At 35.7% G+C, this 26,656-nt stretch overlaps 2 protein-coding genes across 2 annotated transcripts in view; both read left to right on the forward strand.

Moving 5' to 3' along the window:
* LOC126371179 (uncharacterized) overlaps positions 1-26,656 on the forward strand; it is a 729,644-nt gene that overhangs the window by 307,284 nt on the left and 395,704 nt on the right. The window lies entirely within an intron of this gene.
* On the forward strand, positions 5,900-10,841 carry LOC126371183 (toll-like receptor 6). Its single transcript, XM_050016430.1, has one exon. It carries the CDS (start codon positions 6,048-6,050, stop codon positions 10,116-10,118), a length of 4,071 nt encoding a protein of 1,356 aa, XP_049872387.1. The 5' UTR covers positions 5,900-6,047; the 3' UTR covers positions 10,119-10,841.

Consider the following 26,656-nt stretch of genomic DNA (forward strand, 5'->3'; position numbering starts at 1 on the left):
GCGTGGTGCGAGGATGTGGATAGGTTAAATAGCTATTTAACCTATCCAATTGCTAGAGTTCTGAAGCTGCTTCAAGGCCCTCGAATTGATTTAACGTCTACGACATAATGTAAATAGCCGGATGGAATCGACAGATTTACATGCCCTTTATATTTATTACCCTAAATACATATACGATATCATACAATCTGCATGGACACTATTCGTCGGTTCCGACCCGATTACTCTAGCTTTCCCTCATTCAGCGCTTAGCGCTATCGACCCACTAGGGTCGATTAATTCTTTCTTTATTTTTATTTTATTTATTTATGGCATACATAACTAGTTACAGTCGTTAAATTAGATAATTAAGTGTAACGTAAAACTAGACTTTAACATTAAAACATGCATGCACGAATGTGCTGTGGCTGAATAGCCACTTATGTTATAATTATGATAAACATAGGGGGTAGGTTGCAGTAAACATATCAAAAAGAAGCTCTCAAATATTTTTCCTCTCAGACGACGCCCTGAGCCGAGGTTCGCGCCCAACTGGGCACCCTCAGGCCTGTTGTCTTAAACGTTGTACCGGGTGAGAGCCTTAAGCGCTCCCCATTTGTCCGGCCAAGTAGTTAATGCCATCTGCGGCAAATCTACAATAAGTCACGTCAAAAAAAAAATCGTCGGTTCATCAAACTTAGCTTTTTGAAGTGCCAAGTAATCATAATCTTATTACTTAAATACCTATGTTTTTTATAGCGTAAGAGCAAAAACTATGTATCTAATGTTACCATGTTCATGTCAATCATTTGCAATATATTAGATGCTAATCACGATGTTATAGCACGATTTATTTCAACATGTTGGTTTTTTTTTTAAATAAAGAATTAATACACATGTATATACTACAATTGTAGATATTTGTTTCGATGATCATATTGCACAACTCACGTAAGCTAGATTTTTGTAAATGATAAGCTACATGTTATACCTATGAAAAAACATAGTACAATGCAAACATGGAAACAAATACGACAACGATATTTTTTTAGAAACATCTACAAAATCAGTTAAGTATTCAGTGACATACAAAATGTAAGGACTCACTGTGTACTGTTTCAAATGCTTTAGCTTATTCTCTCACTGAAGAACTCATCAGACCTGTATGTTTGTCCAACCGAAAGGACCCATACATCACTGATTACGTAAATGTTTGTAAGCCGCGCATGCAGATAACAGTTTGGACACAGATTCACCATCGTGCATAATGTAGGCTTTAATGTTCCTGTTAATTATGTGTCCTTAGAGCACCTATAGATTGTCAATTTGAGGTGCCATTTCGTCTATATTGGATTGCTTAATCGCATTAACTGTAACTGTTTAGCCTTAAAGGTATTAGCTAATTAGGTTAGAGGATTATGGAGGTGTCCCCGTACTTAAATAGGTTCAAGAATGCTAAACCACGATTAACTTGTAATTAAAAACAAGTGGCCTAGTTAAAGACTGTGTTGTATAAAGTAGGTACTTTTAGTGTAATCGAAGCTATAGCTATAAATATCGGTTTCTATGAAGTATATCTGAAGTATTTATACTATAACTTAATTTAATTTCCGATAACTTAATTTCCTAATCAACAATTCCTTTTTATTTACGAATATTGTTTTCTAGTCACTAACTGATACAAACGAGTATCATAGAAAACATAACAATAACTTCTTGAGAATTGTAAGCTTTTAATAACAATATAATATTGAATATTACTCTGTTATGTTATTTAAAAGTGCGCTAACCAAAACAAGATAAGACGAAGCACCAACATATTTTAAAGCACTTAGTCTGGGAAAGCAAAACAACTTAAATAAAGGTAGAGGTGGACGTTTTCCGAGACACATTTTGTGTAAGCGACGGATAACGTTTTTATTGTTAACAAGCAGAAAGCCGTGGCCACGAGAGCGACGATGATATCTCCTCGTATGAATGATGACTTCGTGCTAAGCCTCTGGAAGCAACCTCAGATAGACATGCACTCGAGAGACACGGCACGAATATGGAAATTCACCTTAGAGAGTTCCTTTTACAGACCAAGAAGATATTCCACACAGCCGCCAAACAATGGGCAGTTTAAACAGCTATTTTGTTAAAATACGCTGAACCTGCTCACTGTTTTAACCCATTAACGGCTCAGTAACCTTAATAGCAAGTACTCAAGAGTAATTTACTAAACAAAGATAAAATTTTGCTAATAGATTTGCCGTTAAAAGGTAATCTTTATTACCAATTTAGTCAACCGTATTAATCATCAATGAGGTGTTGCCATAATATTAATCAATTTTTCATTTACTACAGTAATTGTAGCTTAATTTAGAATATTGTTATGAGGACGTACAGACAATTAATAAATTCTTTATTAATTTCAACCGCATCTTAACCGAGACGAAATGCCGTTGATTCTTTTTGTTCTTGACTCTATGGCCGCGACCCATCTAAGGAAGATAAGGGGTCGACGTTTTTAGCACAAAGCGTTTTCTGTTTCGGACCCTTTCCTGCAGGTTATTTGACTCGAAACGTGCCTTGGGAGTACCTGTTTGCAGAGACCACCTTTATCGAGACGCGAGCAATATTTCGTCCAGATTATCTCTTAAAACGCCTTAACGTTCAACGTTCACTTCACTAACAGATGCAATGTCTTATTTTACAAATAACAATCACGCTTTCAAACCTTCCAAACATGGGTCTTAAAGATTATAAGGGTATAGTGATCAATTATGACTCAAATCTAAATGCGATTGAATGTATCAATTGTCTTGAGATTCTAAGTCCCTCTTTGTTGTCTATTAATATGTCATAATGTTTAGACTCTTTGTGTGGCTAACAATGTATTCATAACGATGATATAACACCACACAGTAGGTCTTGATCTCATCAGCGACATAACAAAATTACTTTTTGCCAAACAATTTGGAAACAGCCCAAGATCAATCAGCCGTACTAAAAACACTAAGCAAGATATTAGCCCACCGTCATTTGCGCGGAAAATCTTTGGGTATTTGGCATACTCAATACAACATGTTTTTTTCGTGACCAGCTAATGCAATGAAAACGAGTGTAATTTAAAAAAGTTACGACTTAAGAACATACAAATTGACGTATCCATAACATTGTAGGTAAATAAATGTACCCACATAAATACAAAACAAAGTTGTAAACTGACAACAACTTTAAACATGAAGACACGTGATTTACTGCTAAAATATTCTAAACATCATTTTGCGGTGTTGACAACCATAAACTAGCCGATATCTTTTATGCTAAATCTATTATCTCAAGAAATTTTATAGGGGTAATTGTGTATTTGTGGTGAAATTCTTTCGTCCTATTTTTATTGCGGTGTTTGTCTTTCAAAAGATACTTCGGGTTTCGAGAAATTGTCGTTATATTGTTAGTTTTGTCGCCTCCGATTCTTTCATTTTTTCATAGACCGGCATTTCTAAATGCAAAAAACGGGTCTTTGGCGTTGTTTAATAGAATTGTTTCTGATCTATAGTAGCCAGTCTTGGTTACAATTTGGCTGCAGTTTCTCATTGTTTCCACACTAAACGTCACGCAGAGTTGCTTCAATTATGTTTTAAAGCTTCCGTTCACTGGAATTTTGTCTCTTTGTCGATTACAAGTTTACGATGCTTTTATGGTGAGTTTTGATTTGACTACCAGTTGAAATACAATTGATCAATCTAATGAATAGTAATTGACTCATTTCCGTTGTCCACTACATCATACATAGTTGGTTTTATAATCGTTTTAGTAGTCATTACAATGTTCTGCATGGATAATGTCCCTTTACATCGATTAATTGGTAATTGCGTTATTATTTGCGTTACTTAATTATACACAACAACAATGTGTATTACTTGAAAAGACTTCAAAAGTACTTACGCAGGTAATCACACGATTACCTAATAATTATTAACCATAACCATAATTAATTGCTATATGTATAGATCTATATATATGTAGATAATTATTTTTTATAATATTTAATTAATTCAAGCCCCACATAATAAATTACAAATAGTTTATTTGAAGAGCAAAGTTCTAAGATAAAGATAAACAATATCATGCATCTTTATGTAAGTTTTGTTGAACCTATTTCACTGATATCGGACAATGTCAATACAGTTATATAACGTTTCTAAGGGAAGATGTTTTCGAAGTCAGTTGTTACGAGATAAGTGGTAATATTGTGTTTGATGTTGGCTAGTAAATATTAGGATGCCAGACACGTGAGATATTGACTCTCAATATTGACGGAGTCTATCGATAAACTGGACCCTGATACATATAGCGACCTTGGTGTGAGAGACCGCTTTTCTGAGAAAAATGCTTGCTTTAGAAATTTTTGTGAAAAATGAGAGGTCAAAAAGACCCACAGCAATCTTTTATTATAGAATTGAACAAGACGACACCAATACATCTTATAAGACCCAACATTCATCCGGGAAGGATCATAAAACTCCATTCTTATATCGCCACATAAATGATTTCTTCCACTTACAATGTTTGATCGCGCCTTTTCATTTGAGTCACTTTATCGTACAGTTTTGTGTACTTATTGATTTTTTTACTATTGTCTTTGTGTCGTATCTTACGATGCGTTAGAGCTTTTTACAGATAGCACAATTATCTCATAAGTCTGTGTCCAAAGAGGATATCACTGATATAAGCTCTCTAAGATGATTTAAGATGCTCAGAGGTCTCAGAGCGTCTCCCACGGTAGACGCAATTCGACACGCACGTGTTATGGCATCCGATGGCTTACGATTAGACTTCGCGGCGACGCACGATGCCCCTGCCTCTTCAATGGTCGTGTTTTTGTAGCTAACTAACTTAGCGTAGAATTCCTGAGGTACTTTTGAAAAATACGGAAAAATAGTCCTCGGTCATGTCTCAAAAGCCTCTGCTGCTGTGGTGAGAAAAAAACAACTCTATCTACACGTACATTGTAACTAACTGTTATATTAATATAAAAGGCTCGTTAATATTACCAGTCATCACGCTATTGTATTTATTATTGCAAGTATGGAACATCTGTTCAGTTACTTAAGTGAAATATCTCAAATGAAATTTAAACACCACAATATCTTTTGTTGGTGAATCTGAATCTCTTTTACCTTTTCTTGTGCTGTCAATCATCTGATTTTACACTGATGCAAAGTGTCCGCCCTTCATGTCAACATTTTGCAGTTAAATTCGACTACTTCCCGTTGTTATTTTATGCAAAAGATATGTAGGTACTTTGTTCCATTGTTTGCACATAATTTCAGATTATGTACTAAATTTCTACATCAATAGTCTGTAATAGGCTGACAGGTCCATATAAAACATACGTCCTAAATCCCTACGGGGAGAGGTTGAGAACACAAACGGAACTTATTAGAATTAATTATAAAGAAATATTTAGTTTAAAGTGCTTACATTAATAAAATTGATGTAAACATAAAGTCCAAGGATAGCAAAATTGGATTTATTGACTTGTAGGTAAGTACCTGCTTATGTTTACATTACTATTGTTGTTACTTAAATAATACCTCATAAAATCATTTTAAAATTAAGACACCGTTAGTTAAAAATTTTCACACCCGAAAACGCTTCTGTTTCAGATTTTATTACGACCTCCAAGAAGTTGTAACTTAAGGAGATGCATCCATTGAATCACGCAGGTCTAAGTCTTCAATGGTTCATGAGCATAACCAATATTTTTAAAGTGTTTTAAAACACGCGTGCCATCTGTTGTAAGCCGATGCAGCGCGGGTCCCACCCGTCATCGTAGAGAGCGCCCGCGCCCCGCGCGCCCCCCTCCACCGACACCCATGCGGCTTTCGTTCGTTCAAACTTACGTAGGTCAGTTACCGCCCGACCGCAGGGGAGCATGGCTGCGTCAAAAGTTTTACCGCGATCCCGCACTCTATGTTTACATGCGCTATAGAACGGACTATACACAATAACACAAACTTTATTATACAGACTGTGAAGTGATAAAAGTTTCTACTGCTACTTTATGTGAATTATTAATGACAAATGAACTGTGTTTCTGTGAAAAAATGACCAAGAACTTATACGAAATGATTTCGTTAAAAGTTTGGATGTGCCTACTTGTGGTGGTCGGTGCGCGCGCACGATCCGCGCCGCCCGCCCCCGCCGGCTGTCAGTGGGATTATTCGGACACAAAGTTGAGTGAATCTAACTTTCTCACGTGTAACATCAAAACCATTGGATCTGCTGACTTCTTGTTTAAAAACATTACTACCGCGCAGGCGTATAATATCAACAAGTTAAAGCTTACTTGCACCGACTTATTGTTCTTTGAAAGCTCGTTGCATATGAATACCGGCAGCTTTTTGGGACAGCTGCGAAAATTGGAGGACCTGCGCATTGAGTACTGCAAAATTCGCTACGTGCCGGCGACTGTTTTATCTCCTCTTCGTGATTTGACGAGTTTGACTCTACGTTCTTATAATACTGATTGGCCTGCTATGACAATGGAATTTCACGCTGAAAGCTTTCGTGGTTTGATGGAACTTCGTTCACTGGATTTGGGAGACAACAATATCTATATGTTGCCTTCAGAAGTATTTTGTCCACTTTTCAGTTTGGAAACACTTAATCTTACGAATAATAGAATACAAGATATATCCGAAATTGGATTCTCCGACTGGGGCAAGGGGCCGATAGCTCCAGGTAAATCATGTAACACTGGATTAAAAATGCTTGATTTATCTCATAACAATGTACTACGACTACCTGACAATGGATTTTCAAGTTTGAGATCTCTAGAAGTCTTGAATATTCAAACTAATCTTATTAATGAGATTGGCGACCGAGCGTTTGTGGGACTGAATTCATTGAAAGTTCTAAACTTGTCTGGGAATAAGCTGGTCGCTGTCCCACCAGAACTATTCCAATCTTCAAGAGTAATCAAAGAAATCTCATTAGCTAATAATTCGTTAGCTGTGCTGGCTCCTGGCCTATTAGAAGGACTTGATCAACTTGAAAAATTGGATTTATCAAGAAATCGCCTTACAAATGATTGGGTTAACCGAGATACGTTTGCTGGGTTGATTCGACTAGTAATTTTGAATTTATCTTACAACTCTCTTGCCCGTTTAGACCCAAAGTCTTTTCAAGATTTGAATAACCTGCAAGTTTTGAACTTAGATAACAATGCAATTGAAACAATAAGCAATGGAGCTTTCGCTGAACTGAAGAATTTGCATCAATTATCTATATCTGATAACAAGCTGAAAACACTGAACGAGCACATTTTCTCTAATTTATTTGTGCTTAGTCAACTATATTTAGATAACAATCAAATTACAACTATTCACGAGCGGTCATTTGAAAATATTACTTACCTTCAAGATTTGGGCCTTAACGGGAATAACCTAAATACTGTACCTGATGGTATAAGAAAATTGAGATTCCTGAAATCACTGGACATCGGAAAGAACAACATCACTAAAGTCTCTAATATATCATTCGAGGGATTAGAAGAGCTTTACGGATTGCGTCTGGTAGATAATCACATTGTCAGCATACCGAAAGATACATTTAGCTCACTGCCATCATTACAAGTTCTAAATTTGGCGTCCAACAAAATAGAAACCATTGAACAAGACGCGTTTTTGTCAAATCCTACCTTGAAAGCAATCCGCTTAGACGGAAATAAGCTTACCGACATTAGAGGAGTTTTTAGTAAACTGAATACCCTCGGCTGGCTTAATATATCCGACAACAAACTTATTTACTTTGATTATAGCTACATGCCAGAGAGCCTTGAATGGTTGGATATTCATAGTAATAACATCACGAAGCTAGATAATGAACACAACGCTCAACAAAATATTCGAATGCTTGACGTAAGTTATAATGTATTGGAAAGCGTTGACGAAAGATCAATACCTGATTCTATTGAGATCCTTTTCTTAAATAACAATAAAATTCACACGATTCACCCAGGTACATTCTTACAAAAAAGGAACTTAGAAAAAGTTGTCGTGACGGACAATAAATTGAGGACTGTCGAACTATCTGCGTTTACGCTGCCCCATATACCGAAGCACAGATTGTTGCCCAAATTCTTTATTGGCAATAATCCATTTGTTTGCAACTGTCACATGATTTGGCTACAAAAAATAAATCTTTGGAATCATATGAGGCAGTATCCGAGATTCATAGATTTGGAGTCAGTAATGTGTGAAGTCGTTAACAATAAATACGGCGGGAAGGCTAACTTAATGGATGTACCTGAGACACAATTTCTTTGTTCATACGAAACTCACTGTTCATCAAGTTGTTTCTGCTGCGACTTTGAAGCTTGTGACTGCAAAATGACATGCCCTGAAGGCTGCTCTTGTTTTCACGATAGCAACTGGAATTCTAATGTAATCGACTGCTCTAATGTTGGTTACACTGACATTCCTGAGAAAATACCTATGGATGCTACTGAACTGTACCTAGATGGCAATGACTTCGGTTCATTAAACAGTCATTTATTCATTGGCAAAAAGAAATTGCATAAGCTGTACCTTAACAATAGCAACATAGCTACAATTGATAACGACACTTTCAACGGATTGCATTCATTAAACGTGCTTCATCTTGAAAACAATCATCTGACAGAGTTAGTTGGCGGCGAATTTTCACAAACAAAGCACTTGAGGGAGTTATACTTGAACGATAACCTCTTGACAAGTGTCGCAAACAAGACTTTTGAGAACTTGTCATCCTTACGAGTTGCGCACTTACAAGGCAACAAGGTCCTCGACCTTGATAAAAAGTTGGCGCACATCGTACATTTGGAAAGCGTCAATATACAAGGGAACGTCTTTACATGCTCATGCGAAAACGTCCTACCTCTTCAAAATTGGTTCAAGAGAAATTATCAAGACCCCGTAGAAATGTTTTGTGCTGATGAAAGTGGACTTGTTTCAAATATAACAGTGTATGACGTAATCGACAAGTGTCGTGATTCAAGTGTAACAGACAATACTATACCTACTGAAAACCAACCTTATCAGTACGATGAAGTGAGCACCATAAAATTGAACTTTGTACCCCTCTTAGCTGTAGTTTTAATAAGTGTAATTCTCATTCTATTGTTTGGTGCCTTAGCATTCTCCTTTAGGCAAAATGTGCGCCTTTGGGCTCATTCTAAATATGGAGTGCGGTTGTTTAAAAGTGCTTCTATCCAAGAGAGTGAGCTAGACAGAGACAGGCTATATGATGGGTATGCTGTATATAGTTTACTTGATGATGATTTTGTATCTAAAGTAGTTGCTCCTGAAATGGAACATTCTGGCTACACAATGTGCTTTCACTACAGGGACTTACAACATGCGCCTGAGAATTATCTGTCAGATCAAATGACAAATGCTGCTGAATCTGCTAAGAGAATTTTAGTATTTGTTTCATTTAACTTTTTACAAAATGAATGGTCTAAAGCTTCTTTTAAGGCAGCCCTTAAACATGTTATTACTTCTATTCACCCTTCAATAAGACGGCATAGAGTAGTTTTTATTTTAACAACAGATGTAAGTGCGTTAAACTTAGATTTAGACTTCCAAAACTATTTGAAAACTTGCAATGTTTTACTGTGGGGCGAAAAGAAGTTTTGGGAAAAAATCCGATTTGTGATGCCAGACACTTCTAACTTACAATGGAATAAGGACACACTGAATTACAATCATGGCGTCTGTCCAAATGGTAGGAGACATCCCTCGCGATATACTGCGTCGCCTACGGCACCGGAACACTGGTATAAGTACGACGCTATACCGCCCCAGACTCCGACCACCGCTAATGTAGGAATAAATATCGAAGATGACACGTCTATGTTGACAAACACAACACTAACGAGTCAGATTCAAGATGGAGAGCACTTGCATCATTCCTACATTTCAATAGATACACAGAATTATGAGCAGCCGTACGGTGGTCGGCCTAGGCCACCTAATAATACCTTACGTAAGCATCATCACCCTGAACACCACTCCCCTTCAATGCTCGACGAACAGGGTTACTTACAACCCCGATCATCTGTGCACGAGTGCGTTCCCCAAACTCATTTAGTCGCACACAGATGATAAGGTGCAAACCAATCGTTATCTTACAAAGATATTTCTTAATGGAACGTCACATTCCAAGCACATGTGTAAGCTAGACTGCATTTATAAGTTGGCCATGCCTTATTGAAACGTGATAGTTTAGAAAAGAGTGTTTTAGACTTAATTTGGCCAAAACCTTAATGTGAAATTTGTTCCTTACTAGGTAACATAGATATATTTGTCGTAAGAGACTGTTTTAACGGGATTTGTATTCAAACTACGTGTTACTACTTTGCGAAATCTGTATTATAGTAATAATCTATGTAGTTATATGTATAACACGACAAATATTGTAAAAGTTTGTTGTCCTTTAAGACTGACAGATTAAAGTTATTGCCAGTATCAGGAGTGATTAAACATGTTTAAAGTATTTTGGTATAGTATATTATATTATCTCATTGTTACCAAATATTTTGTAGATAGAAATGTAACTAATCTTTGTGTAAAGTTAATTATAATTCTGTATAGTTATACTAGTCATTAGTTAAGAATTGGACAGTGTTGAAATTAGATAGACATTCTATAGTTTGTGATACTGTCTATTGATGTAAAATATTATAATGTCATGTTTAGTATTCATTACAATGGTACTCTACAATATTAAATAAACTGTATCACAAATTATAAGTACGTGCATAATTACGTAATTTAATAATATTATCATTTGTCGACTGTTAAAATAATACTAAATTATAAATAAAACAGCATTATCAAAATATTCATTTGTTTATTTTCTGTTCACAAACTCAAGGTTTCATAATTATGACAAACATTAGTTTTTTAAAGTTTACACAAGGGATGGTACCCATAATTTAGCGTCATTAAATCATTAACTTTAAATTTTGCTCATTTTATTACAACCAATCTTAGAGGTTTGTTAAAACAAGGATGTTTTTCTATTCCTTTGCTTAGCCGACAGAGATAACAAAAACTGTGATCCTTTGTGTCGAAACCAAATGTCGGCTTTAACTGTTAACTTCGTTGTTTCTACATCAAACTATTGAGAAATGAGAAAACGTTGAATCTTTAAAAAAAAAGAGAACCCGAAATAATTTCGGCTTGCCGACAATCATCGCAGGCCATAATGATGGTCCCTTTTCAGGTAGAAAACGCTCCCAAGTCATATTTTAACCGTCATGGATATACTATAGTAGCTGTAAAGAAGATTTACAATACATTCTATATTCGTTGCTAGTTAGATGTATATTTATGTGACCTTCTGTCGGACACGGTCCGAGGAGCAGTTATTGATTTTTTTGTAATAGTTTTCAAAGTGTGAGCTTCGTCGCGAGTAACATATGGTGCGACATACTTTGAATGACCGCCTGGTCCACTTTTTCTTTTAAACAGTGTTGCAACTGACTTTGTTTAAAAACGTTTAGTATAAAGACAACCTTGACAGTATTTTAAATATTGAACATCAAAAAACCGCGACCGTCGTCCACTGGGTGATAAATTGGGTGAAAGCGAAAAGTGATCAGGTTGCCGTTGCCACTAATAATGTTACTTACTAAAGCCAGAATTTTTGATTTGTAACATAAATTATTCTTTACGTACAAGAAGTAAGCAAGTCTTTTGTAACAAAAATAAAACCTAACTTAGAACGTTCAAAAGCAAGCTACACAGATTTTCCTTTATCTATAATTAAGATCCGTTAAAAATCAATGTGACACAAACAGGCCCTTTATTCCCCCAATTTTATCTCAAATACATTGCCAAAACTATTTCTGGTTCCGTGATACCTGCTATCAATATCCGGGGATATCGGACTATCTTCGGATTTCACGGTTAAACGCACCATTGGCTACCTCGATCATCCGCAATGTGTCCCCAAGAAAGATAAGAAATTGACCAGATATCGAACTGAAATTCCTTTATTACCTCTGTTACGTGGATTCCTTGCCTTATCTTTTACGAGATCATTTGCAAACCCAATTTGAACCCGTTCAAGTTCGAGCCAATTTAGCAGTTTCAATGTTGTCTTGAATTAGGTTTATGATTTATTTAATGATCGTTTCGGGATTCATATATGAATAATTTGAAAACATGTTTCCCATTTTGTTTCACAGCTTGTGATTTATTTGGAAGTAAGAAAAAATATCAATCAATCAATCAAGACGATTTCGACTAACAATATTCAAAAGCTCACATTTTTTCTCGCTTTATCCAAACATCATATAACAAAAGCAGTGACTAATCCGAGTTCTCAGGGTCAAATCAAATCAGATAGATTTGTGTTCGCTCGTGGCGTTTGATCGACGTCTGTTATCCAAGAGATGTACCGAGTTTCTGTTTTGATTTACAAAAATTTGTTCAGCGGTTGGTCAACTCACGCCACCCGCTGGCCAGACATGGCGGTTCACACTTCGAGCTGGTTCAAAGGTCGCGTCCTCTCACTCAAATCTCGACCGGGAGCGTTCCGGTCGAAATTGGTTCGTGACAACCCAGAGATACTTATCGTGATTTTCTGGCCAATTCCGATGCATCGCTCTGTTGTTAGGTCGGGTAATGGGAGCATGGGAACACAGGCGAACTTGAAGCTAACTAAATTATTGTAAGACAAATAAGGAGATGTTTGCGAACGAGGCCTAGTTTTGGAGCTTTTGTTTGTTTATTATAATTTGACATATTACTCACGCTCGGAGTTTGAAATTATAACGCCTACGCTGTTTCATTCTGCATTAGCATTACACAAATAGCCTAAATAAATCCTACTGCTGGGCCCAGGCCTCCCCTCAACCGGAGGTGGTATGGAGCATATTCCACCACGCTACTCCAATGCGGGTTGGTGGAGGTATAGGCATTAGCATTATTGGAACTAAATTAATTTTACTTTTCATTTGTTTATTATAGTTTGATATAGGCCCCGATTCCTGCAGACACCTCCTAATTTTATTTTAAGTTATACCCGTCATTTTCTTATCCGCCTAAAATAAAGGGACGGATGATTGTCAACAATTTAATTTTAAAACGAATGAATAACCCGGGCGAATTAAATAGGTCTCGCTGGTATGCAATCCGTTAGACGTGCTGTCTACTTAACTCTGTCGGGTTATTGGCCGATGTAAAATTTTTAGACGGTTGTTTTAGATTTTTGCTTAAAATTGACGTGTGCCCCATAAATTTTACGTCTGTCGATTACACGTCCCTTTTTTTTCAGCGGATAAGAAAATGACAGGTATAACTTAAAATAAAATTAGATGGTGTGTACAGGAATCAGCACCATAATCAATATTTGCTTTAAATATTTACATATATTATACCTAATGCCAGTGTTAATTAGGTAATACTCGTTTAAGATTATGTCAATTTTAGAGAGTTGTCTCAACGGGATTTGAAATAGCGACCTCCATTTTCGCAACCTACACCGCAATAACTCGGTCAAGGAACATTTTTATTTCAATCATAATTTTATCTATACCTATCATAATCATAATTACACTTGCACTTGTCACTGGCATTTATTATAAAACATTAGGAATAAAGCACTCTTTTGTTTTTTTATCGAATTATTTTTTAGTCATAAAAGTGTACAAAGGTGTAGTTGTTGCATAAAAACTAAATACACAGACCTCTTTGATTTCAACGACGTTGTCTCATGTTTTGCGTGGAATTGATAAGAGTTCCTTGGAATTGACATTAATTGAGTCAGATGTAATCTACATATAATAAACCTATACAAGCCGCCTATTTGTTTCTCGTGACTTTAGTAGATAAGTAAATATAACTCGTATTTATATTAAAATGGTTATGTAAGTACGTAAATGTTTTAATATTATTTTTCTTGATGAGAAACGAGCGCTACTTACCTACGGTCACGAGTTCTAATATGTATGCACTTTGAAACCATGTCACATAATTTTTTTTGACATATTAAACCGTAAGTTTCATTAAATGTCAAGTATGATAGTGCGACAGGGTTCTAAACACGTACAGGTACATGGTTTTGCTCATGATTGTACATCTCGATCTTTACTTCTGTCACTTTATTATTAATATAATACGATTTATCCAACATAGCTGGATCGAAAGATCGAATTACATAGTCTGTGCTTTCGGTGGGAAATAGGCGTGAGTTTATATAATGTACTAGCTCTTGCCCGCGGCATCGCTCTCGTAAATTTTTTAATTTAAATTTTTCTACCTTGAAAGTCCCATATAAAATTTCACGCCCTCTTTGAAGAGTTAGTAAGTAATTTTTATATACCTACATAACTAATTTATACTTACTTTAAAAATACCTATGTACATACCTACCATAGATTCTAGTTCGTGATCTATCGGGCAGACAGAGTTAGCCATAGGTATTTGTGAACCACTAATCCAAGTTTGACTCATAAACATTTATTTTTTCTTACGTGACTTATTGTAGATTTGCCGCAGATGGCATTAACTACTTGGCCGGACAAATGGGGAGGCCGGACAAATGGGGGACTCATAAACAAAGTTATGCACTAAGTACTATAATTCAACATGTTAATGTTTGAATGATCCAACATACAACGAATATTTATCTAAATGAACAACCTATCACAAACCTATTACAAATAAGGTGACGTATATTTCAAATCTTCTTAATACGAAACGGCATTAAACATTAATAAGATAAGCCTGTCGACAGTCCTGTCCGACGGAAAAACAACATAATTCCTGTTTTCTTCTCCCGTTATTATTCCCGTGAAAGGCCAATAGAACGCCTCAATAAAGGGAAATAAATTGGGTTATGGGAATCTGAGCCCGGATAAATCACATCGAAAAATACTATCACGACATACAAAAAACTGAGTGGGAACTAGTCGATTTCATTATCCACAGCTTCACTGAGCATGACTGACTTTTATCTCGGATGAAGTTCGGGAAATAAAACTATTTGTGCATTCCGAGATTCCCAAGTTTGTTTGTACTAGTCCAAACTCCAAACATCCTTGTTAAGTAAAGTAGAACGGATACTGTTATCTGAGAGATTTCGCTGCATTACATCATTTTGGAATATACGTGGATTTGTGAGCGTAAATTTAGGTGAAGATGTTACGTATACTGAGATCTTGTTAGCACAAAATTTTATAGTACTAAGGCGGAAATATTGAAATTGGAACTTGAAATTGAAAGCGAATAGTATAATAACGTTAAAGAAAACGAAATTGTCACTGATTACATTTTTTACTAATAAATAATTAGTAAGTATAAGTTATGTGTTTGTATTATTACTAATACATAAGAATTAATTAATATACGTTTCTGAGCACACATGACGTAACAGGCCAGAAACAAGCAAAAAGAAGAAAAAATAATGAAGAAGCATTTTTAAGTCCTAAGACGAATAGTATGATCAACCATAACGGAGACTGGTTACCAGTCCGTAATCCATCAAGTTGGGTTAGCTGAAGCATTATATTCTATTTCTATAAGTGCCCCAATATTAGCGGAGAAGTAAAACATGATAAACTTACCTCTTTAATAATAGTTACTTACCTAAGAACAGCAGATTATAGCCTACACATTTTCAATTTTTATCACCATTGTCAAAGATTATACAGCACATTGTAAGTTCCAAACACAAAACAAAGTAACGTGGAAAGTTTTTATCTTCTCCTGTCGATATATTTTGCAATAAAATTAGAGGTTTACGGCCACATTAAAAGTTTTGGATATATCTTAGACAACGATACCATTATGGAAGAGGATAAAACACTATGTTAGACTTAAATATGAGATAAGGTTCAGCTAAGTATTAATTTTGTAGTAAGATAACTTGATACTCCCGCTGGAGACATAATAGGTACACGCACACAAAACCTGCGCTGAGAAGCGAGAAGATTTTTGCATTCCTGAGAGGTACCATGTTGACTCGAATGAGTACCTACAATAAATCCTGCATGAGAAATAACTTAGCTGATCTTTTAAGCTTTCGTGTTTATCTGTACAAGATTATGAATAGTATCAAGCTTTATGCAGCAACCATAAAAACAACTGCAGAGTATTTCAGTATCAGAATAAAAAACATATAGTTGGTAGCAACAAGTGTTCACGTAACGTATTGAATGTGATTAATTCCAATAGAACTCAATCATTGTTGTGGTACACGACGACGGTACACCGTTACATAAATCATTGCCTGGCCTAGATTTATTATTATTTTCACAAAGATCTGTACCTATTAACTAGCTATTTCTCGCGACTATTTCGGCTTGGAATATCTTTCACACCTCTTAAGGGTTGATGGGTTTGCATGTCCAAAAACACTTAGTTGTAAAAATAACAATCCAAAATCAACTTTCTTGTTCCAATGGTTTAGGTTTTTGTGTTGATTATATCTTTCACTTTCTCCTTTTAGGTTCCTGCATCTATTAACTGGTTTTTTATATGAAGCCTACAGATCTCTTTCCTTTAGCTGTCATTAAAATGTGTTATAGCTTATCTGCCGGATAAGTAACTAATAGGCTCTCTTGTACAAATGTCAGATAGCAATACTATCTGCAAGATAAGTTTTGGATAGGCTAACAAACACTTATCAGCAAGCGATGAAACAGACCCTTAACTGTAACTCCTTTGAAAACATAACCTAACACAACCTACACATATCCAAATAATGTGAAAATATTTACATAGCTAACGTATGTTGTTCTAGTCTAGAACATCCATTGCGGCGAATTCTATGTTTAGTTTAGATCTAGGTATCCCCTTTGATTTAGAAACTTAAATCATTTCACTGTTCAACGTACTTATCCACATGTAACGAATAGTAGACGTGTAACGAATTGGGTCAAAGATATAATATAAAATGCTAATGTAGAAATAGAAGCCAATTACATCAAAAATCAATCTCATTTTAAATTTCGATATTTTTTGAATTTTATTTATGAATTCAGTAGAAATGAGAACGACTTTTGTCGCTTTTATTGATAACGTCACAGAACAGTATTTCCATACATACTCCGTAGAACACTTTTGATTTGACGTTTCGTTAAAAGTATCTCATTTGACTAAATTGTCAAGTAGCTTATCATTGCGTAATGTTCTTACTTTTTGATTTTTTGTGATATGTCCCAACCGGGAATCGAATTCGCAGCAGCTGCTCTTAACACTAGACTAGGTCGTCACTGATCGGAGCCAATCATTTATCATTCGTAAAAGTATAGAAAATTCCACTTGATATCGACATATCATCATCATCACCAGCCCATTTACGTCCTCACTGCTGGGGCACGGGCCTTCCCTATGGATGGATAGGGAGACCGGGCCTTAAACCACCACGCGGGCCCAGTGCGGATTGGTGGTTATTAACGTCTGCTAATGCAGCCGGGACCAACGGGTAACGTGCCTTCCGAAGCACGGAGGAGTTCGAGATGAAAACTTTTTTTTTGTGGTCACCCATCCTATGACCGGCCGTTGCGAAAGTTGCTTAACTTCAACAATCACAGACCGAGCGCGTTAACCGCTGCGAGCTCATCGAATTAAAACATAAATCATATTTATTATGATCTTTTCCTTTAACAAGAAATAGTGCTAGGTACATCGCTAAAGTATAACTGCTTAACTTTACCTTCTTTAAACTCCATGTTCTCTCATCAGTATCGTGATATTAACAGATATCAAATCCAGAAACTATTACTGAGATCTCCCAACTAGGTTGCCACTTTTAATATAGTTTACATAATGCTCTAGTTTATCTAATACAAAGTAGCAACTAGAACAAACTGTTACAAATGTTACTTGCGACGCAATACACCGACATCATTCTGTTAACTCGTTAAAACTTTACATACACATACTATGCCGTAGTAAAATAGCATGAGATTTAGATACATTTCTGATAAAACTTTAAGTTTACCTTTTTATCTAAGCTAATGCCTATTTCCCATCGGAGTAAACAGAGACTATGGAATTCCATTTGCTTCGAACCTGACACAGTTCTCTTGCTTCCTCCACATTCATTAAACGTTTCATACACGCACGCCGATTAGATCGTACTTAACCTTTTCGTAGGACCTAACCTTTAATGTGGAGGAAGCAAGAGAAGTGTTCCAGGTTTTCAGGTTTCCTATCGCGGGTTGGAATATCAGACAGGCAGTCGCTTCTGTAAAAAACCGAAACTGTCAAATCTTCAGTTTAGGTAAGAGGACCCTGTGAAAAACGGGATAATGCTAGAGAAATTATAATGTATCTTACAGACAGGCTGATCTGTTTGTTTTCCTTATTGGTGTAACAACATTATCTTTTATTTACGTTCCTTTATCACTGCTCTTCATTCCAATCATGATACATATCGAGATTAGTTACTATAGACGTCGATACGGTTCACCTTTCCCAATGGTCTCACAGAAAGCTCGGTGAGGCGTGGATACTTAGTTCATCATACGATTTACGCTCACGAGCATTAATATGTATACACTTTAGTACCATGTCACATTAACTTTTTCAACAAATTGAACCGTAAGTCTCATTAAATGTCGAAATATGATAGTGCGACAGGGTTCTGAAGTAGGTACATGATATTGCTCATGACTGTATCTCTGACTAGCCCAATTGGGAATATACTCGTGAGCTTATTCCAAGAGAATGAAAGTCTCGCTCTATTGAACAATGTCATCTACTACTACTCTTGGATCCAATGTGTATTCGCTAAATACTTATTAATTAGTATTCACTATTAGGTCTGTATATCAAATGAACCTCTCTCCGTTTTTGAGCTGTAGTAGCATAACTACGGACTGGACTTTTAGGGCCCATGATGAATAACGTCCCAAACAAATGAAATAAATCAAGATAAAAAAGTGCCTGTGACATACGGATGGACAGACTGACGAACGGACAGACTTAGGCCACACCCCGGACACTTCATACAAACAACCTCGTTTTACACAGACACCACACACTGACATTATCGTACACGCGCATCTGTGTGTGTTACGTCTGACGCCATACGATTGAAGACTAAAGTATGTCCGAGGGGGGTGAGGTAAACCTAGCTCAGACGCTGGGGAGCGGAGAGTTGCCGTTCTATACTAAGTTTTATTCCTTATTCAATGCTTATGCTTTCCTTCACCAATTTGTAAAGAAATAAGTCAGGAGCCAATCTACTCTAGCATTTTGCCTTGAAAGTACTTATAAGTGAATTTATTTTGTGAAGTTAGTCCACGTTTCTTATGATTGAATAAATCCAATATTAAATGTAGGTGGGTACCTACGCCATTCTACTCAGCAAATTGAATATGTAGTATTTCAAAAGGAACATTTGTAGGACAGTAAAGTTAGTTTCATTGAAAGCACACGTGCTGAACAATTTGACTATTGAATGTTTCACTCAATATAATGGAATGACCTCCAAAGTGCATACAATGAACCTCTAAAGTCTGCTTGTTATATTCATAGAGCTCCAAACGCGTTGAGGGCAACTTAATGATTGACTGTACGTGCCTGTTAAGTTTGGATGAAGATTTGGGTTTCATTTAATTATTTGGGTTGGATTTAACTTTCATGTTTCTTACTTTTATATCTTCTATCGTGTGGGATGTGAGGTGGATTACCAACCCCATCAACCCTGGTAGGCCGTAGGCCCGTGACATGACTTTTAACTGATTTTTAAATAATAAGTATTATTATATTTTGTTATATGTCCCTACTGGGATTTGAGACCTCCGGATCGTGCGCCTTTATGTTATTCTGAATATGCTATTTACCATTAGGTACATACATATTTATACTTTACTCATTGCACTCAATTTTTCACAATAATTCAAATTATTACCTACTCTATGACAGTGATTGTAATATGTGAATATTCTTCTCCAACTTTTAATTTTTTCGAGTATTAAGTAAGTGTTCGTCATCGTTTCAAACAAAACAGGGTGCCATTAGCGTTCCCTTGAATCAATGGTACTTAAAAAAAAGCAATACTATAATTTTGCTGAGTCACACTACCCTCGATGTTCGCTGCTGTAGCTCGATGTCTTGGTCGTTTCTTGCATGTTGAATGATTATGGAATTCTCTTTTGTTATTCTCTTTAGAGGATTTTGGAAGCTAAATTGATAGGTACCTATATGTGTATATTATATGATTAATGAGGCGTTATTTGTTTTATACTATTTCGATGAATGACTGACTGGTTGCGTTAGACTCTAGATCACTCTAAATCTTGAAGGTACTAAGTTCGATTTTTCGTTGGAGTACTTATTGTTAATAATTGCTTTGTGAGATTTGCTTACAGATTTTATCAAAATAATTCTAGAATACTTATTAAAAATAATGTTAATTATGAAAAAAAAGATACTTACAGATTCTGTTACGAAAATAATCCAAGAAACTCTAAAAGCAAAAATATGTAGTATAAGTATCAAAAAAGTTTATCCTCATCCGGGCTTATGAAGACTGACTGAGATGAATGACTACGATAATTAAAGAACACGTACAAAAATGTTAAAAAATCCTTAAAGTGAACAAGCAAAATAAAATTATATCTATATTAAACAGTATTGGCGAAAACAGAAACTAAATGGAAGTATTCTCTAACAAAAAGCAATTTTCGGTTCTAAACTCTATGTCAATTAAAATTATAATTATCAAAGATTGTCAAATTACAATATTGTCATTATTGATAGAGCAACATTTAGCAGTATTTGGTGTCAACTTGTCAATGAAAAAAATGTTAATAGGCCCTGTACGACTATATCACTGTATGTACTGTCATTATTTGGTTTTATGTTTAAATAGTAACTAACAAGCTCTTGGTACTAAAGTTGCAATGTCAGTAATACGTTTTTTGTTGAAATAGTTTTACGGCATCTTTTTAATAGTTTACCTATCTATAAACGCTCCTAACGAACATCACAATCATAATATTAGGTACATATTTATAAAAGTACTCTATCAGTTATCAGAAACAGTAAAGTTATTACAAAATAATCTCGAATTTTAAAATTCCGATGAGCGCCCTCTTGCAGAAACGCAAGGAACTTTTAAGAGCTGGAGCAAACGAAACGAAACTGTAACAGCGGGGTTGCGTACTGTGTACCGACTTTCTTCGAAATAATCAAATAACACATCCTAGTGACACACAAATTTTGGTACATAAATCAAGATAAAGAAAAGATATAAAATATAAACTAGTAGTGTGCATCATAACTAAAAAGAAGATAAGTACGTGAAATTGTAGTCTTGCTGCGGCTTTCCGAAGCTTTTTGCTATATAGAGTTTCCTTTTTTGGTTTACTTTTATTTGTCTGAATTCAATTTATTTTTAATTTAAGCAAGTTAACGGATATACCGGGTTACGACGGTTAAGCTGTTGGTCCTGGTTACTACTTACTTATGTAAGTAAGTACTCGTTACATGAGCCATGTCAGGGGCCTTTGGCTCAATAGTAACCCTGACACTAGGGTTGATGGGGTTGGTAATCCACCTCCCAACGAACGACACTATAGAATATATAAATATTAAAGATTTTTGCAAAGCAGTTTCTGAATTATTTATAGCTACAACTTTGAGTAATCCATACTGTTTTAAAAGAACAGACTGCAAAGTCTGAAACTTAAGACAAAAAAGTATTTAACACAAGTAAGTACAATTCCTTTGACAGATTTAAAAACAGCCAGCACGACAGAATAAAAAGGCTTAGTTTTGATATAATGGAGTATTTTTACTAAGGTTTCAATATACTGTAAGGTGAGGTGCTAAAAGAAGCCGACCCGCTTTATGGCTGTTGCGAATTCGAAACGCGAAGTGAGAATGTTCTTTATTGTTTTTACTAAAGATATACATACTTAGATGTTGAATGCTTTCGCGTGCTACAGGACGGAGACTAATCATTTTGAGCAACATAATCTTTCAATTCACACAGTTAATAAGCACAAAAAATAATAAGTTGCATTCTTTGAAACTTAATCATCTGAGAAATTAAACGATAGCGTACTCAACGGTCTATACTTCAAAACTACTAACGATTTTAAGCTTTCTTATTTCCTTCACGATTTTCTTGCGTTTATTATCTGTATATTTTTCTATCCGTATTTGACAAATAATAAAATAATGCAATAATACATAATTATAACGCAATTACTTCGAAAAATAACTGAATATCTAAAATGGATTATCATGATAAAGTGCCCTAAATATGATAAATAGTGTTACAAAAAACGTGTCATTTCACCTTAATATATTCATTCCCCGGACTCATTACATTTCGAGTCAGCTTAACCGACCGGCACAAAACCTACACTATAAAATATCCTTTTAATGGACATAGAGCGATAAATTGTCCTTAATAACAGAAATATTTTATTAGTTAATAGCATCAACAAAAAGTGTCCGCTTTTCAATTTTTACGACATAAGTATTTCGGTTAAAAAACGATGCCCTTTGGTGGGTTAGATCCGATCTAAAGTTTGTGTCAAAAAAGGGATAAAGCAGCTATCATCCTGGCGGGTGCCCGGCGGTTTTTTCCTTGTTGTGGACGCCGGCTCATTTTTATTTTTAATAATTCCAAAATGACAGATGAAGATGGCTCGGGCGTAATGCGTCATACAGTTTCATGGTAAGCATTAGATTCTGATCAACAAAAAGCCGGGATCAAATTAGGAGCAGTTTGTTATGTCAGTTTTTATTCGATTCGCCCGGACCTACTTTGTCAAAAGTCATGGTTTTTTACGCGGGTCATAATGGTAACTAAACACTTAAGCTGAATCAGCATTTGATAGACTTTTTGTTTGTTTTATTTGTACACTTGTAGTTTTAGATATTATGATTCTTAAGTTCACACGGTACATCGCAAGTTTCTCAGCCAAGATTCTAACGTATTGTTTGAAGAGTATTCACTTAATTCTTATTTCATGACTTGCTCTGACCTCCGTTTTGTGTACAAAAGGGGTCGCGGGCGCAGCGTATCAGATCGAAGCTCGATCATGTCTATTGATGGCACGAATATTACTCAGGATGTTTATATTTCAGGTCAAATTGCTTAGCACTATGCTCGTCAGACTGACAAACTATACAAAATGTATGTTTTGAATAAGCACTGGTACGTTTTGACGTTGCGTATGTTATGACGTAATGTAGCAATACGAAATATTGGTCATTGTGCTTATCAAGTTTCCAAAGTTGGAAAGTTATTTGTTAATATATCTAATGTACCCACTTTAGAACCCTGTCGCACTATCATTTTTGTCATTTAATGAGACTTACGCTTTAATTTATAAAAATAGTTAATGTGACATGGTTTTAAAGTGTATAAATATTAGTACTCATGACCGTACCTAGTATTGTACCTGTCAAATAAAGTTCTTGCGGTTCTACTAGAGTGATTCAACGGGAACTCATTCCTTACATGCAGCTCTAGTATGTTTTCTTTTTTTCTACATTCCCTCTATACTAGCTCGCCTACGGGTATGGGTGTAAGTTCTTTTTTTAATCATTGTAGAACGTGCCTCGCTTTAAAATACAGAGTAAAAATATACTCACATTTACCTACATCACATTAGTAAGGGGCGATTGTATTGCTGTTTCAGAACATAATATTATGTAAAAGTTTTAATATTTTGAACGGCCAAACGACCTCCGTAGTCCAGTAGTTGAGTGTAGGGCTCACGATCCGGAGATCGTGGGTTCGATTCCCGGTGAAGATACGAGAGGACATTTCCTCGGTTGGGTCTGGACGTTGCAAGCTGAAATCTCCTCATTGGCCGAAAAATAAGATACCGTTTTGCCAACTAGTTTTCGACTACGATATTAGCCGACCCGATGTCTCTTTTCTATTATTATCCTATACACCTGGCTAAAAAATCATCATTAATAATTTATGTGTATCATTTCAAAGCATCTTTATCAGGAATCTTTCGAAAACTTCATTAATAAAATAACTTCAGAAACCCATTAATCATTAACATTACAATTGGCCCAACATCCGCCGAGCAGATGCTGTTGAGATCAAAAAGTTTTCATTAATAAAAAACCTTTCGATTTTAGTCTATATAAACAAACAAGGTGTTAATACAGACGATAGGAATCAGAAATAACTTGCACCCTTCTTATAAAATATTGATATTTAGTAGTCGCATCACAGACGGTGTAACGACAGCAGCCCAGAATGTAGCGTCGGCATACTATTACCACATCAAATATTCTCTTTACCAACGCAAGTCCTTCCCAACCCAACTTTAAACTTAACGAAACTACGGTTCACAATCGACTGCCGGCTTTTTAAAACTGAATGGACGCAGGTGGCTCATATGGCATCATACAGGCGTTATCTTAACTATCACATCTTCAATACTAACTAAACTTTTACTTTTATGATGTCTTAAAATGCAAGTCGTGTTAACTAACGGACGCATTATAAAATCAATGTTTTGTCTTTGTGGGTCAACTTTCCTATGAAATGGCATTGCGATGAATGTCACTACTTTTGTGACGCCCCATGGTTATGTTGACACGCTTTTAATATCAGCACGATGAACCGTCACGAACTTTATAGAAATTTTCCAGAGCGTCAAATGTTTTAATATCAAACGTAGGTAACTTTTTGATTCTATTTTTGTCTTGTCGTATCCTAACCAAAAGCACACATCGGACACTCCATTCAAAAATCTTATTCTTAACGTGTGCCATCTAACGTGTAAGTGCGAGCGAGACCCCGCCCGCGTGCCCTCTACCTTACTCCTTAGCGGCTTTCGACTATTTAAGACTAAAGTAAGACCCAGAGGGTTGAGGTTGGCGCCCGATACCAATTGGTGCGAGGCGGGGAGTTGCCGTTCTATAAATTTGTAGTATTATTATTATATTCTATGCCAAAATTAAGTTTGAACTGAACAGCAAAGTTTTTTCTACACTTGTATATAAAATTATCAATCGAAACTTGAATTGGAAAGAGTTATTGCATTTCAATTTGATGTCCAAGGTACTAATTGAATATCGTTTTCACCGACATCAACGACCACATCACATTTGTTATTGGTCCAATTACATGTACAAAACCTTGTAAATGGCTCTCAATTACTGTTTACATTTGAGATCATTTCGCGTCGTAAAATTAACATAAAAATTTGTGCCTTTAACTGTAACGGAGAATGGTTTTAAAATTACTAGTCCATTGGTTAGCATTGGACCAGACCCACGGGCTAAATTCGTTCATACCCGTAATGAACTCATTGCATGAACCGTTGAAATATTAAACTTTGCATGATGCAAACATTGTAAAACAATGACGCAAATTGACGTTTAATAATAAGGGTAAAACAATGCAGCGTTTATCGTAGAACTTTTGGTCATTATAAGTTGACCTATTTACTCTGGAAACATCAATGTATTCTTGATTTATTTGGCTAAAATATGGTGTAAATGTACCTTTAGTAAATAATAAAGTGAGCCCTCTAATAATAATATTAAATGTTTCTGTTGATGATGAGGGGAGAAGTGAATAGCACATATCAAGTAGAATGCGGTTAGTAGCTGTTATTCTCTGCAACTAGACGCAAAGTAGATACTTACTAGTTGCTAAAAGCTGTATCTAACTTCGCAATTATACTATTATGTATCCTATTTTTTCATAAAATAATAACTCCGTCATCATTTTGATGATTTTTGCAGATTAGGTATCCTATTTTAGATTTTTTACTAATAAAATCGTGCGTGCATCAAACCTTTAAATTATGGTATTTAATACTTGATAAGTACTTCCCAGTCATGCGCGCACGAGCACCCGTGTTCGTTAAAGCCCACAAAGTCTTTCACAACACGAAATCATACAAGCCCCCTCAAATATTTGGGAACCTAACATATAATTTTCGTAGCCACGAGGGAACCAAGAACGTCTATTTTGTGTCTATTGCGTAAGGTTCCTTTTGAATGCTCCTCATCATGACATGTATTCCTCTTTTTTAACTGCTAAAGAGATTTTGATGACCGACAAATTGTTGGTAGTTTTTATTTAGTTGCTAATTAAGTCATTTTTACGGTACTTAGTCTTCCACTACCGCTTGTGTATAAAAGGCATTTTATATAAGTTTTCGAACTCTATATACATATAATATAAGCGACATCAATCTAGTAATTATAAATTCTACCTTCATCGTTATCAAAACATCTATCAAAATGAATCACCATTCGTGAGTCATGTGCACATTGTGGATGACCCACATATTGTTATCCATGGTCCTTACAATCACAGGCGGATTTTGTTTATCTATTTCCAATGTCAAATCACAAAAGACTTCCAATGGCCAATCCAAAAGCGACCCTTACTACGCACATTACACGAATCGATTCGCTAACGGAACGTAATCGAATGAAAATGGTCGTCATAAAAAGTGCTCTTACAGTAATGATAACGATGGCATTATCTAACGTTTGAGTTCAAATCCCGTTACGACGACCAAAATAATAGTTTAACTTTTTTCTAGGGCGTACCACTTTTGCATATGAATATTCAATGGCTCTTGTGTATTTACCTATTTTAGTTTTGTGTACCAAAAGCAAATAAATAAAGGTCACGTTTCATACTTTGGTTGGTACTTTTAGTTTCGAGCCGT

This window comes from Pectinophora gossypiella, chromosome 12 (assembly GCF_024362695.1).
Source record: "Pectinophora gossypiella chromosome 12, ilPecGoss1.1, whole genome shotgun sequence".
Lineage (NCBI taxonomy): Eukaryota > Metazoa > Arthropoda > Insecta > Lepidoptera > Gelechiidae > Pectinophora > Pectinophora gossypiella.

Excerpts from the sequence above, each read along its gene's own strand:
- LOC126371183 (XM_050016430.1), top strand. The coding sequence starts at position 6,048 with ATGACAAATGAACTGTGTTTCTGTGAAAAAATGACCAAGAACTTATAC.